Source organism: Neofelis nebulosa, chromosome 9 (assembly GCF_028018385.1).
Source record: "Neofelis nebulosa isolate mNeoNeb1 chromosome 9, mNeoNeb1.pri, whole genome shotgun sequence".
In the NCBI taxonomy this organism is placed as follows: domain Eukaryota; kingdom Metazoa; phylum Chordata; class Mammalia; order Carnivora; family Felidae; genus Neofelis; species Neofelis nebulosa.
In genome coordinates, this window is record NC_080790.1 from 115,269,847 (window position 1) to 115,287,897 (window position 18,051).

At 59.3% G+C, this 18,051-nt stretch overlaps 1 protein-coding gene and 1 long non-coding RNA gene across 8 annotated transcripts in view; one reads left to right on the forward strand and one right to left on the reverse strand.

The window, feature by feature from the left end:
- Positions 1-4,730: 4,730 nt before the first annotated feature.
- Positions 4,731-18,051, reverse strand: part of NOL4L (nucleolar protein 4 like) — a 123,561-nt gene continuing 110,240 nt past the window's right edge. For all 7 annotated transcript variants that reach the window (XM_058685268.1, XM_058685271.1, XM_058685270.1 and 4 more), the window contains 6 exons: positions 13,194-13,471; positions 10,982-11,167; positions 10,709-10,900; positions 10,306-10,428; positions 9,785-9,986; positions 4,731-5,396 (listed from right to left, as the gene is read on the reverse strand). In XM_058685268.1, coding sequence (XP_058541251.1) covers positions 5,176-5,396; positions 9,785-9,986; positions 10,306-10,428; positions 10,709-10,900; positions 10,982-11,167; positions 13,194-13,471 — 1,202 coding nt within the window. In that variant the 3' untranslated portion in view covers positions 4,731-5,175. The remainder of the gene's footprint in view (positions 5,397-9,784; positions 9,987-10,305; positions 10,429-10,708; positions 10,901-10,981; positions 11,168-13,193; positions 13,472-18,051) is intronic.
- On the forward strand, positions 13,471-17,082 carry LOC131485616 (uncharacterized). Its single transcript, XR_009248941.1, has 2 exons — positions 13,471-14,391; positions 14,850-17,082. It is a non-coding gene; the product is annotated as an uncharacterized LOC131485616 (long non-coding RNA).

Here is an 18,051-nt window from a genome sequence, read left to right on the forward strand (position 1 = left end):
TCGACTGAGCCACCCAGGTGCCCCCCCTCCTTTTTTAATGTATTTTATATATTAGAGTTTTATACAGAATTTCAGCTTTTAAGATTCTTCTACCATTACAAAATATAAATGTTTTAAAAACTGTCACGTGTCTGTGTCTGTACGCACACACACACACACATTATAACAGTAAAACTGACACTTACGCTTGTAATTCAGAATTTTTTTAAGAACTCATGACAGGTTAGCCCCAAGCCATATTCCTGCAAGTTTTCCTCCAGGGTTAGCCTAAATGATCTATGTAGGATGAAAAAAAGACTGCGCACAAGTAAACTGCCCTTTTCCCTTAAGGTGGGATTGGGAGTTTGGGGTCGAGTCGGACGTCAAGTGCAGAAGGTTCAGGATCAGGGATGGTGTTTCCTCAGTTTTCCAAGCCAGCACTTAGCGGGGCCAGTCCGTGTGAGTTTGGTCTCGGCAGGCGAAGAGCTGTGCGCCGGGGCGAGGGCAGAGGCCGCGTTTGAGGGACCTTGCGGGGTGACTGGTGTGCACCCCCGGGAAGGTGCCTCCCGCACCGGACACCTGATGAGTACCAGTAAGGTTCGTTTCCTTCTCTTTCTGACGGGCTGGCTGTTGAAAGGACAGGATTATTTGTTCGAGAACAGTTGACTGAGGGCCTGCGGTGGTGGGCTAGGGCGTGGGCCGGGAAAAGGTGGTCTCCTAGCAGAAGGGCATGTCTGTCGGTGCCGAACTAGATTTGCGGGAGAGAGTCGGCTGGCAGGGCTGTTGAGAGGACACGGTGGGAATGAAGCGTCTGATTTGTTATTCAGTGTTTATTAAGTAGATTCAGTCTTATATATGATATACAGATTCAAAAGAAAAGGGATTCCACATACTTATGAAATCAGTGCATTTAGCAAGTAATACCATGGAGATAACAGCTCGATTAACAGCTCATTGGTCTTTTGTTAAGTGAGGGAGAGGGACTTGGCCTGTGCTAGTCATTCCACAAACAAAACAGAATTTAGTTGCATCACATAAAGAAGACACAGTCTAAGAATTAAAATATTAAGCCACATTTACTGGAAAAAACTCACTATATAGAACACAAATAATTTTTATAGAGCGTTGAGGAGGAAGTCCTCACCTGCTTAGAAGAGCCACGTTAAGTTGCATAGGTGCATATCTGTAAAAATATAATTTAGAGGTGTAGCCATTGATTAAGTAATGAAGAGTCACCTTTAGAAGTTGGCGCCGCCCGCCGTTTGTCTCAAGTGCCATATGCTTACCGTCTGGAGCCCCCTGCCCCTCCTCAGAGGGTGATGCCTCGCGAACAAGCTGCCTCCAGGGGAACCCTGAAGAATGTTTGTACCATCTGCACTGGCGAGTCCTAAAACCTCATCTCGGATGGGGAACTTGCGCTCTTCCGAAACATGTCTAAATTATGCCAGAGGATTGACAGCCTCTTGGGTCGTCCCTGAATCCTGGGCGGCTTGACCCTGAAGGTCACAAGGGTCATCTTGACCTCCCCACTTCCCGGGCTGCTGGAAGAACTACACCGGCCCACAGCCCTGCAGTCAAGTCCTGCTCGCGCTCTCCGAGAGGCCACGCAGGTGCCCCGCCGGCAGCCCCTGGGAAGTGTCTGCTCTGACCCCTGCTCCTCAATGGACCACGTGACAGAGGCCTGTGGGCCATGTGGCGCACGGAGATTTTTCTGAGCTTAGAAAAGTATTTTTCAGCAAATCTGAGTTCTATGTGGCGTAGGGTTTTTGCTTTTCTTTTTAGGTGGAAACACAGGTAAAAAGTGAGAGGTTTTTGTTTTGTGGCTTTGCTAAGCAGATGAGCTTAGTGAGGTGCCCCTTCCTCCTCAAGAGCGAGTCTTGCGGAACACACAGGGACGGGGGCATCTGTACATGTAAACAGTACACTTTCACTGAGTCCAAAATTAGGAGCAAAAATACAAAGGTTCACATTGGTCTTAGGTAGATACAGGCGAAAAAGGATTGAGCTGTTTAGCTCAGAAACAACAAAAACAAAGTTTCTAAAGCACCACTAAATTATATAAAAATCAGACCATGGACGGATTGAAACTGGTATTCTGGTGAAATACTTTACTATCTTGTAAAAAGTTTTACAAAAAATTACAAATTAAAAGTATCAACCCTCTGAGTTCAAAGCAGCATTTTGAAAATGAACTGGTAGTTAATCCTGTAACCACCCCTGGAGTCGTAAGTGGCCCTTGGGAATAGGGATGGCCGGGTTCCACCTGCCCCCTTCGGTCCCCCTCCCCCTCAACACTGCCCTTGGGTATAAACTGTCCTGGAGGTGATGGTAAAATGAATTTCAGATGGGTCACACCATTACTGGTCATCTAGTTATCCACCACTAAGACCAAATTCCCATTTCTCCTGATTCTGCTCTTCTGCTGGGATTAGCCCCATGCAAAGACTCTGGAATTGGTGTATTCTAACTCTTGAGTTACCTTCTGGCTTAGGATCCCCCATGATGAATCTGCGCCCCCAAGGCCCTCCGTCAGAATTTCAAATGGCTGCGGGGCAGGGCCTTGGAAGCTCCCTTTAGGAGAAGGCAGTCCCTGGGGTGCGGGTGGGGGTGAGGGTGAGGGTGCGGGTGCGGGTGGGACGGCAGGGACGGCAGTGAGCTAGGTCCAGCCGAACCAGCTCTTTGGTGCCCTCCAAGTCAGGAGTGGGGAGGGGTTGAAGCTGCATCTTTGAAAAACAAACGCAAAACAGAACAAGGTCCCTGACTGAACTAGCTAATGGAGTCCTGTTTCCACACAGTGACTTGCTCCTGATTTTGCCATGACCAGGGCTTCAGGCATAGCTTCACGGAGGGGCCCACCCAAGCGGTGGGGTCACCGCGACAGAATCCACTGTCCCGGAGGGGCCGCGGGGAGCCCCGGTGGGCCTTCACCACGAGCACCCGGGGCCTTCCTCTCACACGAGTGTGCCTGCGCTCTTGCCCAGTGCTAAGGCAGGCCGAGGTGGCCGGCTGAGGAGAGCCGACTTCCAACTGGAGCTTATGCTGATCTTTAGCTCTAATCCCTTGCGTGTGGGTGGCGGCCGCAGCCCCTCCCAGCCTGCCTCTCTCCTGTCTGTGAGAAAAGCGCGGTGCCTGGCTTGGGTCCTGCCTCCGGGAGGGGAAATGACACGCAGTTGGTATCAAGAATTCTAAGGCGGCGATTGTCTCTGCCAGTTTTCAACTTTAGGATTTTCACAATTTGCCTGGGGGAACGTTTTGCAAAAGACCTGCTGATTACTTTGTAGTATTGTTCACTCACAAAAATAAATATTTACACAAATTGAACCGGGAGTAGCACTGAGCAGGTGGGGCTGGACATGTGGGTGGCCGGGTTGGGGGACAGGCCTTGGGCACTGGAGCTTGTGCTGTGCTAAAGGGGAGTCTCGGGTGTCCCGGCCCCACCCGGAAGCCAGGGGATGGGTCCGATGGAAGGCAGAGGTGCTGTGGCTGGGTAGGGCGTTTGAGGCCACTTGAGAGAGAAAAGACCACCCTGAACTGCTGGGGGCTGGAAGTAAGCAAGGGGCGGGGCACGGGGCACCCTACCTTTCAGGGTTCCGGATCCAGGGCCCACAGCTCGGGCCTGGATCCGAGGTGTGTTGGGGCCTCCACGCTGGAGCCCCTCCCTGGCGCTCCTGAGGGTGGTCTGCCACTGGTGCCGGGAGGCGGTTGGCTGCAGAAAGCTGGTTTGGGAAGGGGCGCCTGCTCTGGGGTCGAGTGGCTCTCTGTGGCCGTCCTAGGGTCCACGCAGCCCTGGCTCCCCTGGGGCCTCTCTGCTCTGAGGGAGGAAAGGCAACAGAGGGCTTCTGCCGGCTCTGGGCAGGGGCAAGCAGCGGAGAGCTGCTGTCATGGCTACGGAGTGTTGCATGGAGAGGCCCCTTGGGCCTTCTGAGGTCTGGGTGAATCCCTGGTTTTAGCAGCACTGGTAGGTATTGCACTGAGCAAGAAGAAGTGCCTATCGGGGAGGAAGGAAACCGGGCCAGCCTTTTCTTTTTGTCCTTTTTCACACTCCAGGGATTACAGGTTTCTTCTAGGACTGGCCCCTTGACGAGAAGGGTGCGTCCTAGGTGAACCCAAGTGGCTTCTCCACTTCTGATGGTTCCTTTACTCCAACCACGGGGACGGAGGACGGGAGCTGCCAAGTCCAACCAGGGGCTCGCAGCTGCTTTTTCCTGTTTGGTGGCTACCTGACAGCTGAGGGCTCACCCTGAAGAAACAGGCCCTTCCTGGCAGGTATCTGAGGGCTCTGGGCCTGTGTGGAGAAGTGTTCAGACCTGGCTCCCTGGGGGCAGGTGCCCGCGAGCTGCTGCTCATGAGGGTCCAAACCCTCTCTGGGCTCTAGCTCCTGGCCACCCCTCTGGACTTACCTCCCAGGCGGACACATGGTGTGGGGGAGTTGGGCGACAGATAGCCATTCAGAACAGGCTCAGGGCACATCCTGGAAAAAGCCCACGCTGGAGTGTGAGGTAGAACACAGGTGACCGTGTGACGGGGGCTTCTGTGGGATAGGGGTGGGGGAGCCATTTTTGCCTTTGCTTTGCATTGGGTGTGGGCGAGGTCCTCTGGCTTGGCTGTGCCGGGTGCTCAAGGGGACAGCCAGCCCGGCACCTGCCCCACCTCACCCCGCCCTGCCGTTCCCCCAGCCCGTGCCAGTGTAGTGATATGGAATGTTAGGTCACAGGGATACATCCTTCTGATCAGACAGACACAGACTGGCAATCTGTACAAACACAAAAGAATCCATTTTCAGAAAAATAAATTACTAAGGGGAGAGGAAGAAAGGGTCCACTTTGTTTTTCTCAATAAATATGCAATTCTGCTCACCTAAGACTTGAAAGGTAATTATCTGGGGGTGGGATTCTAACATCAGGGTCCACGAAGATGATTCTAAATTAGAGCTGCGTCCCCAGCGCCTCGTCAGGGGAGCCCCAGCCCTTCCAAAGCTGCCCCATGGCCTCTTCCAAGCAGGTCAGAGCACCCGTGTGGTGAGATTCCAAAAAAAAAGTGTCCTTGTGCCCAAAGTCGCAGGTGCTTGGCGTGTGGCTAGAAACCGCTCTTTTGGATCCCACCTCTTTCAAAAACCAAAATGTACCAAGTGGTGAGGCAGGAGGCCGGGCCGGGCCGGCCTCCTTCCCTAGGGTAGTGCGCTTCAGGTGCCGCGGGTCAGTTCTGCTGTAAAATGAGGTTTTCCAGTTCGTCCGCGGAGCGCAGCAGGAAGGCCGCGGACTCTCGGTAGCCGGCGATGAGCTGCCGCACAGCGCTGATCTCCGTGGGGCTGAGCTGGGCGGTGGGCATGGTCCTGCTGGTGCTGTTGCTGGAGGGCGTGGGTGTGGGCGTGCTGGAGGCGGTGGCGGCCCCGCCTTTCATGCTGAGGTCGGTGGGCCCTGTAGAGGGGAGAGTGTGGGTGAGGAGCGGAGGCGACACCTCCCATGGCACCGGAGGCCATCACTCTGTGTTGTCTTGGGGGCTTGCTGTGACTCAGGCACTTGGGCCTCTTGACGGGTGTATGCCAGTGCCCGGAATGGGGCCTGGTACCAGCAGACGAAACGTGGGCTTCTCTGTTAACCCTCAGGGCGATCCTCAAGGAAGGAGACCTCCTCGGTGACGTGGCGGGGGGGGGGGGGGGGGGGGGGGGGGAAGCAGAGACCTGGAGGTCGAGGTTTGCCAGAGATCACATGGTGAATGTGGGCCCTCAGCTCTGCCTTTAGGGCAGGGTGGGACGTGGTGGGGGCACGGGCTTTACATCAGCCAGCATGGGGCTCTGACCCTTGCTTCCCGGCCCGTCTCCCACCTGCACGGCTCTCTGGGGACCCTCAGGCGGACAGCGCTCCCCTAACGCGCACGTATCCCAGCTCTGGCAGCCGGGCGAGGGGGAGGCCTCAAGGCAAAGAACTGCCCTGCCTCTCTGCACTGTGGTGAAGCAGACCTCCCCCTGGAAGAACGGCCGTGGGCTATCAGCGTCTGCGTGCACCGGAGAGGTGTGCTGTTCCTTCCAGCACCGGGAGGCTGTCCGGGAGATGGTAAGCACCTTGCAGCAGGCACCCGACACCCTGAGAGGCACGGGTGTGTGGAAAGCCCTGGAGTCCAGAGTGGAGCCGTGCGGGTGCTCAGACCGGGGTGGGACTTCTGTCCAGGTGGAGAAGGCCAGGTGCCCTGCTTGGCTGTGGGAGAGGTTGAGGCCAGGCCGGGCAGATGGTGACGGTGCCTTGCAGGGGCGGGGTGCCTGGCATGGAGTGCCACATGGAGGAAGGTGCTGTGGGTGCTAAGCCTGTTTCCGAGGAGCCGCAGAATCCCCCTTCCTCTGAGGAGGTGTTCTGTGCCTGAGCGAGGGGAAAGTCCATGCTGTGGGGCAGGTGTGTGAGGGTCGGAGTGGTCAGGACAGGACCTAGGGGTGCTATCTGGAGAAGGCCCCTTCACCCTCCAAATGGCGGCGGCAAAAAAGGAGCCTGAGGTTTTCTGAAACAGACGGGAGGATGTGAGGCAGGGGCCACCAGGCCCTGTCTCCTCTCTGCCTTTCCCAGGCTACTCCACGGGTGCCTGAATGCAAGGCCTGCTCTGCCACTCTGCAGGCAGCTCAACGTCCCTGAGCCTCGGAACAGGAGGAGGCTGCTGGGAGGCTGAGCCCTGCCTGGGAAACACTCCGCGTGGCCGTGAGCTGCCAGGCCCACTGGCAAAGGGCTTCCAGACAGGTTGGGGGGGGGGGGGGGGGCGGCTTTCTGAACGGGCTCCCAGGAGACCTGGAGGCTCCTGGGAGTTGAAAAGCATTCTTGAGAGGTGTTGAGTGAGAGGAGGAGGAGCATACCTGGAGCCTCCTGGGGGGGGGGGGGGGGGGCGTCTCCCTGCTCCTGCCTACCCACCCTCCACCCCGGGTGGTCTCACCCTGGCAGGCAGGCGTGTGAGGCTGTCCTTGGCTATCAGCCATTTCCCCACTACCCCGTGGGTTCTGACGGCCAGCTTCACTCATTACTGCATCTGCAGTGGCACTTTTTATGCTGCTGCAGAGAGAGATGGACAAGCTCCAGTCTGTGGAGACGTCGTGCCTGGAAGTAACCTGCTGGTTGACACTGGAAGCTGGACCTGCTGCTAAAGGAAGCTGGTGCAGCCCGAGGGTGGGGGGGGGAGGGGCCACCTGTCCCACGGGCTGCTTCCTCTTTGACCGGAGCACGTGGACATCAAGAAGCAGGTCCTTGGAACTGGCTTGCTAAGGACCGTCCTTGGAATTGAGAGTCAAGGGAGCAGCTAAGTCTGTTCAAATGAAATGCAGGAGGAAGAAGCAGGGCTGTGAGTTGCTGGAAACAGCAGCCAAGCAGGTGGTGGACTCTCCTGTTGTTGGCCAGAGGGCTGCAGGGGACAGGTAGGGGGCAGGGGCGCCTCTGCAGACTCCTGGAAGCTGCAGGGCTGCCTCTGGGCCAGGGAGGGTTGGTTTCCCCTGGAGCGGCTCCCAGTCTCTTCCAGACAATGAAGGCCAGAGCCGCCTGCCACAGTTGGTGTGACCGGGCCCTGGGGTTCCTCTCGCTCCCATTGCCGAGCCTTGTCCTCTTGTCTCTCTTGGACAGTAGCTAGAGCCCAGAGAGGAGAATGTCCCTATTTCCTGCAGCCAGTCTGCTCTGGAGCCATCCTCCCACAGGCGCTAGTGCTGACACTCAGGTGTGGTTGCTGGAGGGGCAGGAGTGGGCATGAGATGCCCAGCACCCCAGGAGAGGGGGCCAAGCGGATGTTATCTAAGTTCATTTGCATCTCCCGATGACAACCTGATGAGCAACGCGAGGAGCTCCGAGCGGCTAACACATCGCCCTGCCAAGGCACCGGTCTGACTGAAGGGTCCCTTGCAGGGCTGGCTGCTGCCGGGGAGGGTGGGAGGGCTGGGGCGGCTGCTTGTGGACAGCTGCTGGACTCCAACCCAGTGCTCGCAGGGCATGTGCTGCCCCAGGCCGGGAGGTAAACGAGCAGAGCTCTGCTACAGTGACCTCGCCACCCACCTCTAAGGAAGGAGGGTGCATACGGAAGGGAACGGAGGCCCCGGGAAGCACAAAGGGCAGAGCCAGTTGCCTCCCTCAAAGGAAGATCTGGCTGCTGCTGGAGCCTCTCTGGCAGGTGTGAATAGGGCGCAGAGGGGAGCAGGCCCAGCGCCCTCCCTGGCAGCTACAGCCCGGAGACGGGTCACGCTGCATGGACCAGGTCGGGGCTTGTCACCATTGCCTGCTGCCTGGAAAGGACTGGGCCTCACGCTCCTCATGTATATCTAGGGGGGTCCTAACTTCTCTGCCCTGGGGCCTGTCTTCAGATACTCTAATAGGGTCCCTGCTCAGAGGTCAGATGGCTCTTCTTCCTGGAAGAAAAGCCACCCTTCTGGGACAGTGGTCCCACCTCTCACTGGGGCTGGCCACTCCGGCTTCAGCTTCAGGGATTAAGGCCAGGCAGCCTCTTATTTTAGGTTAAGAGGCATTAGGAAGGGATGAGAAGTTAAGCCCAGGCAGGAATCTTCCGGGGACCTGCACACACTTCCTGGTGGTAGGGGGCAAGGTGAGCGGAGGGGGCTTGGGCTTCCTGCTGTGGGTACGGGCCAGCCCCTCCCTTGCTGCCCGGGAACATTGAGGGGTCTCCTGAAGCCAAGGACAAGGGCTTGAGAGCAACTCTCAGGCATGTTCAGCCAAGACCTAGAACCAAAGTTCCCTGGCCTATGGGCAGTACTTTCCTCCAACCTACTCCTCAAGCAACTTGGGGTCACCCTCAGTTCTCCTCCCCCCCTCTGGCTTTGAAGGACCCTCACTGCACACAGCCGCTGCCTCCTGCCCTTCTGATTCAGATCTCACCACGAAGACAGAGAAGAGTTCACAGCCCTGCTTTGCTTAAAACCTATCAGTGGCTTCCACCGCATACACAACCAATTCCAAGCACCCGGCCCTGAGGTCACCGCCCACCCAACCTACTCCCCTCTCGTTCCCCGAGGCCACCAGGCTGCTCTCCACCAGCCGAGTCTGCTCTTCCCCTGCTGCTCCCACCCCGGCTTCAAGTGGGGCCCAGCGTGAATGGGCCTCAGGTCCCCACGCTAGTTCCCACTCAGGGTGATGCCTAACTCCACAGGGAGGTCTGCGTCTTCTCAGGGACCATTTCTCCGATACTGGGCTATGTCCTGTCTGCATCAGAGGCCCCTGGGAAGTACTGCAGGGGCACCAAGGGAATCACCAGCTTAAGGGGTTGGAGTTGGGGGAACAGAGAGTTAACTGTCACCCCAGGTGACCTAGATGGGGCAGGGGCAAGGGCTGAGGCCTGGAGAAGGCGAGGACCTGCCCAGAGCCACTAGACAGGCCCCCTCTGCAGGCCACAGCTGCTGAACTGGGCCGTGCCCGGGCCTGATGCTGGCTCTGCTACCAACTCCGAGTGACCTGGGCCAGCGGCCACCTCGCCAAGCTCTGGTCACTGGGGGTAAAGCAGGTGTGTGGAGAGGATTCAAGTCAGAGCAAGACCTTGGCTGCAACTCAGTGCTTGCGATGGCCTGCGAGGAGCCGGAGCTGGGAGAGGCCCAGCAGCGCATCCAGTCGAGCGCTGGGGCAGCCTCCTCGGAGGCGAGAAAGGACTGGTATGCTCTGTTTTAACCAGCTGAGGTTTCCTCGCCATCCAACCTGAGGACTGGCCAAGACTGTGAAATGGGCGGGTGCCTGTGCCACGCGGCCTCTGCCTCCCCACCTGCCCTGCCCCCTTCTCCAGGCTGCGATACACACAGACCTGGGTTCTGGTCAGGGAGCCAGAGAGCCCGGGTCCCCCCACTCACCGTTACTGTGATTTCCTGTTTGGAGGGAGGCAGGGGGCTGCAGGTTGCTGCCCAAGGCCCCGTAACCGCGGTAACTGTAGTTGAGGCCGCCGTTGACATACACAGGGTCCTGGGAGTAGGAGGAGGCTGGCAGTGAGTAGGTGGAGTGGGTGATGGCTGCAGAGTCCCGGGAGTGCTGCTTGTCCAGGGCAATGGGCTCATCCTGCAGAGTGGGAACCGAAGGGTGCTTTGAGCTACGGGCCTCTGCTCATCTCTCCGGGGGGGCAGATTCGATCCGTTCCTGCCTGGCTCAAAAACCCTCTCAGAGGCCGGGCTCCCGAGGTCTGTGAGGCCTGTGTGACCGGGCCCTCTGACTTTCCACATCTGCCCCACCTCATCTGCCCCACTGCAGCTCCGTCTGGGTCCCAGGACGGCCTTTCCCTCTCTCCCTGTCCCCAGCTGTCTCCAGCATGACTGACGGTCACCCTCTCACCCCTGCCACGCCAGGAACAACGCCCGGGCAGCTGTGGGTAAGCAGGTACCTGGGAGGACTGGTAGATCTCCAGGCGCATCCTTTTGGCTGCTTTTCTCGTCTCGCTCTCGCAGGCTGCCGCCAGGATGTTTTCTGCCATGGCCGAGGTCAGGTGGGGAGGTGTGGGTCTCGTCTGCAGGCAGAACGGGGATGGGGCCGGTGCTGGGGCTTACCGAGACCCTGCCCTGGAGGTGGCTGGGACAGGGCTGGCGTGTGTGCTCCAGGACCGTGATCTATGGAACCGCGTAATCTTTCTGGGCCTCAGCTTCCCTCCTCTGAGAATCAGGGATCGTGGTTCCTGCTCCCAGGGGCATCGGGAGGGTCAAGGGGAAGTGTCTGGCCAGGGGGGCCACCCAGGAGTCCCCGGGGGGGTGGCGCAGAGGGAGCAGGTGGACCGGGGACAAGGGGCTCACCATCTCCATGCCGTTCTTCTTCATGCGCCGGCAGGACTTGAGGTATGTGCGGATGCGCTTGCGGGCCCGCTCCTGGAACTCGGGAAACTGCCGGCTGCAGGACTCGATGATGGCCTGGATCTTCTCCTTGGGCTGCTTGGAGATGGGCACCATGCGGTCCAGGTTCTCGTCCACAAAGAGACGCACAAACATCTGTGGGAGACACCGGCTGTAGGAAGGGCCGCCGCGGCTGTGGCCCCGGCCCCCACCCCGCCCATCCCTCACGGCGCTCACATTGAAGGCCTTGAGGCGCTCAGGGTCCATGCCCTCAGAGTCGTTCATCTTATCGTTGTCCTCGTGGTCATCGTGGTCGTCATCGTCGTCATCCGCCGTGGGGGCCCGGCCCACCGTCAGGTCCTCAGGGCAGCCACTGACCTCGGTCTTGATGGAATCGTAGCTCCCGGAGCTGTAAGGGGGCGACTGAGAGAGGGCAGGGGCCGGAGGGTCAGACCAGGCCCGCTCGTGGTCTCCGACAGCCACGGAGAGCTCGGGCACCGGGATGGTGAGCGCACCTAACCGCCGCGCTAGCCACAGTTTCGAGGTCCTGTGTCACTTCCCCTCTCCACTCCCTTCCTCCGTGAATGGAGATGCCCGGGGGCAGCAGCAGGCAGGGCAGCAGAGGTCTGGGCCCGTGTGAGTGCTCTACTCGGCGGCAGCGCCCACAGCATGACCCGCCGCATCGTGTGAGGGACGGGCACTCGTGGGAAGGGTTCCCAGCCTCTTCTGCTTCTGCCAAGGCTGGCTCTGGTTTTGGGGTTTTCCTCCCCGGTCCCCAAGGAGCCGCAGCCCGAGCCGGCAACCGAGCTGTCACACAGGCAGCGAGTAAGCGCCGTCTGTCAGGGAGGAGGAACAGACGGGCTGGGAGAGGGAACCAGCCAAGGCGACAGGTCCATCAGGCAAAGCGCATTCCCGAAACTCCTGGGCTGGGGTTCCCCTGTCTGCTGCCACTCCTGGGGAGACACCGTGAGCCCCATCACGGGGAGGGGGTGTGTGCAGAAAGGGGGAGTGGGAACCAGGCCCAGCTCCCCAGGCAGTCACCGTGTCGTTCAGCAGAGGAGGGACCCAGCTGCCTACTCCCACCCCATGAACACCTCAGAGAATAAGCCTCTTTTTGTGGGGATCACAGCTCTCGCTGAAGAACAAACGGATAAAGATGGACACTGACCGGCGCCCGGTCCTGCTGCGGCTGCGGCCACCAGGACTCTCTGTGACCATCCCACGGGAGATGTGACCCACCTCCCAGGGCCCCCGGCCTGGTGCCCAACTCTTGATCCACACACAGACTTTAACGGGCAGAGACACCTAGGTCCTCCGGCCGGGTCACGACAGACTCGCAGTGGAGAGTCGAGAGACCTTCCAGGCCCTGGGCCAGTCCCATTCCCAAGCTGCTCCTTGGCCAAGTCCTCTGCCAGGGCCAGGGGAGACAGAAACCGTGAGACACAAGCTGCTGGTGGCACGGGTGCTCCCATCTCACTTCCTCGGCCCACACACGTGGCCTGAGCTCACGGCGGCAAACTCCCTCCCCCTCTGCAGCTCTTTGCTCAGTGCAGGTGGCAGCTATGTCTGACCTCCGTGGCCTGAGCTCAGGCACACAGTGACAACCGAACACCCGCTCATCTGTACAGAACCTTCCCGTGAGACAGGCCATCAGAGGCAAGCACTGGCACCTGCCCTACGCCCTCTGCAGAAGAGAAAGGCCCAGGGAGGGGAGGGAAGCTGTGTAGGGGTACCCGGCTGGAGCGGAGGGGCGTAGGGCTCTGATGAGTCACCTCTGGCCCTCCTCCGGCCCTGGCAGGAGAAAATGCTCCTGCACAGAGAGAGTTCAAGTGCCCAGTAATGCACTGCACCACTGCAGGAGACCCCCGTGGCCCAGAGGCAGCAGGCGCAAGCGGAGGGGGGTGGGGCAGAAAGCAGGAGGGAGTTCCTGGTGGTGGGGGCACCTGTACGGGCCAGCCTTCCCTGGTGGCCACCCCCGCCTCCCATCAGCTTGGCCTACTGAGTTTCAAACGTTCACATCCCTGGGGCTTCAGAGGCCTCATTCTTTTTCCGCACCATCTGTAAAATGGGGACAGGCGTGCAGAGTAGCCGAGAAAGGTGGGGACTTGGTGCCGCAAGCGGCCACTTGCTGCTGTAATTTGCAGCAGACTCTGTGCTGGGGGTTGAGGGAAATAGGCCACACGTCACCCGCTACCTTCATTAAGGTGGGGCCCACCCCTCTTTACAGATGGTGACACAGGCTCAGAGGAAGGAAGGCCTTGCTTGAGGTCACACACTGTGTGATTTCTTATTCCAGAGCCTTCCCAGGAAAATGACAGCAGCCACAGCCTCCTCCCTGACTTGGCGTCACAACTCTGGGGACACACAATGTCATTTCAGCCTCGTGCAGCCCTGACGTGTACAGGAAGCAGGGGGCTCACATCTCAGGCGGGCCCACAGCCCCACACACCTCAGGGGTGGTCTTCACCCCGTACTTGACGCGGCTCCGCAGTCCATCGGTGCCACAGCCGTCCGAGGGGTAGGATGGTGTGCCGAGTGCTGCGCCCGGCGGGAGCTTGTCACACAGGTTGATGGGCTGATCTTCGGAGGTGGCGGTGAAGTCCATGGGGGCCACGGCGCCGTTGCCATTCATCTCGGGGAAGGCGGGGTCGCCCTGCGTGCTGCTGGACGTGGATGGGTTCAGGGTGGAGGAGCCATTGCCGCTGCCACTCTCAGAGGAGGAGTCATCTGGAACAAGAGGCCTGGGTGTGAGGCTCCACCTCAGCCCCTCCTGCCCCCTAACGCGCCCTGGGGGATCGCGGCCACGGCAGCCACAGGGAATACTTGCCCCGTCTTGTCCTCACAGGCGTCTCTGGGCAAGAGGTGAGCCCTGCTGTCGAAGAGGCTAGCTGTGCCCCTGCCCGATGGAGGGACAGGGCCCCTCTGCCTGAAGCAGGCCATCAGGAGTGGAGCGCCCGTAGTGATCTCCTGCACTCCACACCCGTGACACCACATCCAGGCTCGAGGGAGGCCCAGCCTCAAGGGCCCGGGACCGAGTGGCTGCTGCCTCAGGTCTGACCAGCCTGCTGCGCGCCAGAGGTGCTTGGACACCCAGAGCTGGCTTGGGGCCTGACCGGCATCCCCCTCTTCCTCTAACTCGCCACTGCCCTGCCCCTTCACACCCTCTCCCCACAGTGGGCTCTCAGCTTCCTTCATCTGCCCAAGGAAAAAGGGATAATGCCTCCATTGTGACCTCCCCCCTCCTCCCCCAGTTACCCACTCTTCCCGCATGTGGGCCCTGCCTAGTCCTGGCAGCTTACACACAGACAGTGCCCCCCTCTCCCCCCAGAGCTGCCTTCTGTGCAAGGTCAGGTGGCCTTGGACATCCTGAGCCAGGGCTGCAGGCTCAGGGGGCTGCATTCCTGGCATCTCAATAGGCTGTCTCTGCTTTCCAGAGGTGACAACCCAACAAAGCTCTGCCGAGGGCGCCCCCTGCTGCGGAGAGCACAGTATTGCCTGGTGGACCGGGGAGGACAAACTTCAACTGAGGGGTTAGACATTTTCAGATAAAATTCCAGGCCCCTCTCCCCAATCCAGGCCCAGCCTCCTGCTTGATCAACTGAGACGGCGGAGGCCAAAGCAGGTTGAGCTCCCGGGGTCACGGCCAGGTGAGTACCGAGCGGTTCCCGGTGGCGCCCAGGTGCCCCCGGGGCTCGGCACCAGGACCCAGAGCTGGTGGGGGAGGGGGGAACCACAGTGAGCCTAGACCGCATCCCAGGCCACCCCTTTCCCCAGGCCAGGGTCGCGCAAGACCCCACCCCCACTCTCCCAGCCAGCAGATTATGAAGATTTAGTCCCCGGGGCTGGGCATTGGGCACGCGCACCGCCAGAGCGTCCCCATGGCGACCGAGCGGCTCTAGCGCCCCAACCAATCGCTGGCCTCCCGGCTGCCCGGGGGCGGGGCCGGGCTGCCCATCAAGCAGCCGAGCCCGGGGCAGAGGGGGATGGGAAAGGCCGTGGTGAAGTGGCACCCCTCCCCCCCTGGCTGCCGCAGGTCCCCTGGGCCAGGCTGCCCCTCCTTCTCCTCTTCCCCCTGGCAGCCACGGCTCCCTTCATCCTCCTGCAGGTCAGCTCCAGGCTCTGCTCAAAGCCGCCCCACAGCTCCCTGCTTGCTGAACGACACCCCAGAGTCCCTGTGCCTGCGTCCTTGCAACCTCCAGGACCTCACCACGCGTCCGCTGCCCCCCTCCTCCTCCATCACAGATGGGCCTGGTTTTCCTCCAGAAGGATCTCCAGCGACCAGAGCAGATGTTGGCGGAATGAACAAATTGCCCGGCAGTATTTACTGAGCACCTACTGCATGCCCGCACAGTCCCAGGCTGAGAAACAAAGTAACAATGACAACCAAGGTGCCAGCCCTCCTGGAGGGACAGATGCTCATTACCAAACCACAGGAAAGTGGCTGCCCTCCCTCCCTTCATCACACCCACCTCCACCCCACCCCTTTCCAGCACCAGCCTATTCTTGTTCCATAACCTTCCTGCTCTCCAAAGACCCCTGAAGACTATCCTCCAGACTCCCGCTGGGTGTGTTCTTAGTCCCCTGACTTCTGGAGTCCAGACCCCACCCTCCTGGCCACCGCGGGACCTCACATCTCCAGGCCTTTGCTTGGGCTCAGGCTCTGCTGCCTGCCTGCCATGTTGCTTCTAACTCAGAAAATTTCAGTCTACCTTCGAGGCCTGGCTCAATGCGGCCTCCTCAGGGCAGGCCTCCTCTTCCACTGTCCCTGGGAAGGAGCTACAGCCCAATGCCCGTCCTTCCTGGGGATACTTCGCGCCTCCTTTGCCTGGCCCAGGGTGAGTTCTGACGGCTGCCTACCTCCCACCTGTTGCCAGAGAAGCCCCCACACATGCAGGAGCCTCTTCTGGAGCTGAGGAGCTGGAAGGCAGGGATGGGCACCCATACTGACTGATCACGTGAACCCCTGTTTGCTCTGGCAGGTGCCCATTCTTGGCCCACCTTATAGGTGAGACTTCACACCCTGGCATCATTCCTAATAGGCCAGCTGCTTGACCTTGGAGGGCTTTGGCTTCCTCTTCTGGAAGGAGGGGTTGATAGGAAGGCACCATGCTCTGCACACAGTGAGCCAACTGTCCCAACGCAGGGGCGTCAGGCCCACGGCCTCCTGCGGTGCCACACCCCTGCACAGGCCCACGGGTGGCACCCCAACCACCTGCCTCTCTGACTAGGTTTCATCGTGGGAGGACGGACCTCCCTTGCCCTACACCTATGGTGGAAGGGGAAAAGGGGATGCGTGCCTACTCCCAGCCTCCCACAGCTCAGGAGCCCAGGGTGGCCCCAGGGCTGTGCATCCTTGCTGCTCGGCCAGACAGCCACAGGCACCGGCTCCGACTGCAACGCAGCACCCTCTTCCCAGTACTCCGAGGCTGCTCTCATCCAGTAAGGGAAGTGGCTGTGCAGGTGGGACCAGGAGGTGCCAGGAGTCCAGACCAGGCATCCTGAGTTTTTAGAAGAAACCGGAAATCTGCACCATTATGTAAATATCCAGATTTTAAAATGTTAATGACTGACTTACATTGTTTCCATTTTGAAAGACCTTGCCAAACCAAATGTGGTCTATCCATGCAATGGAATATTGTTCAGCCCTAAAGAGGAATGAAATACTGTCACACGCTACAACACGGATGAACTCTGAGAGCATTATGCTGAGTGAAAGAAGCCAGACACAACGGGACAAATACTGAATGAGTCCCCTTCCACCCAGTGTGTGGATTAGACACATGCATAGAGACAGAAAACGTATCAGGGCCTGGAGGAGGCGGGACAGGGAGCTACTGCTTAATGGATATAGTTTGGGGTGAGGAACACTGTATTTTAGAAATAACGGTGCTGGTTGCACAACACTGTCAATGTCCTTAGTGCCGCTGAATTGTACGCTTAAAAATGGTTAAAATGTAACATAAGATTTTTATGTTATACATATTTCACCACAAAAGTCCCCCCAAAACCAAAAGAACCCCAAAACCTTGAGCAGGCCAGCGGGCCCCAGTTCACAAGCTCTGTTCCCACCTCCTCCCGCCACAGGCCAAGGCCCTCCCACCTCCGCACCTCGCCCGGGGGCAGGGAAAGCCAGCCACACACACAGCCCACCTCGAGCGTGTGCTCCCCCGTCATCCTGCCGGGGCCACCCTCAACCCGCGTGCCGACCACCCGCAGCGCCACCCGCTCACAGACTGCCTCCCACTCGGGTCCGTTTTTTGCCAACTGGAGAGGCCGTGGGTTTTAGGCAGAATGCAGAGGGGCCGTGTCACCTTGAAGATGCCACTTTACCTCCTTGAGCCTCGGTTTCCTTTCCAAATGCGTCTCCTGTCAGTAAACCAGGATGCATGAGGTGTAGACAATACTGGCGTAGAGAGTAGGCGCTAAAAAAGAAAAAGCTGGTTCTCTATGCCCCGCTGTCTTCCTTCATAACGCACCTGCTTCCTACACACAGGGGCTCCGGAGGGCCCGCCAGAGCCCGGCCGGGTGCGAAATCTGAGGTGGGCCAGGGAGGAGGAGGGGGAGGCCAGTGCCCGCAGGATGCTCTTCCCACCCTTGTCCCTTCCCTGCCTGAACACTTCCTGGTGTCAGGCCCATGAGGGGCACTGGGGACTCAGCAGTGAAAAGAGAGGGTGGTCGCTGTCCTGGCGACTCATACTCCAGTGAGCAAAAAACCAGACACAGGGCTCCAGAAGAGACTGGGCCCCAAAAAGACAGTCGTGAGCTTTCTGGCCCTTGAGCCCCGACGGCAGAGCCCCATCTCCAGAACTCCTCCCAAGGAGGGAGGGACACCAGGAGGGAGGGAAGGAGGGAAGGCTTTTTGTAAGAAGCAGCCCATGGAAGAAGCCTCACTGGAGGAGGCTGAGAAGGCCCTGGGACTAGGGAGAAGGCCCCTGACCCTGGTGGGGGCAAAGAAGGTGCTGCTGGGGAGGGGGTAAGTGTATCCATCCGTCAGCCCCGCCCCCCCCCCACCCCAGGCAGCGGCAGCTGCATGAAAGGAGTTCAACCCCCTAAGTGGAAGCCAGACTCCCTCCAGAGGGGGCCCCTTGCTGCCACCCACTGCAGCTGTGCCAGCTGCGTACCTTTTCACTTGCTGTTCCCTCTTCCGACACTCTGTCCCCAGCTGCCTCTCCCCCTCAGGGATTTGCTTCAAGGTCACCTTCTCAGTAAGACCTCCCTGCCCCCGCTCTGACAGGCTGACCCCTTTACCTACTTTTTCCAGACCATTTTAATCACCTTCTGACATACTATGTCTGTGGCCTGTGCCC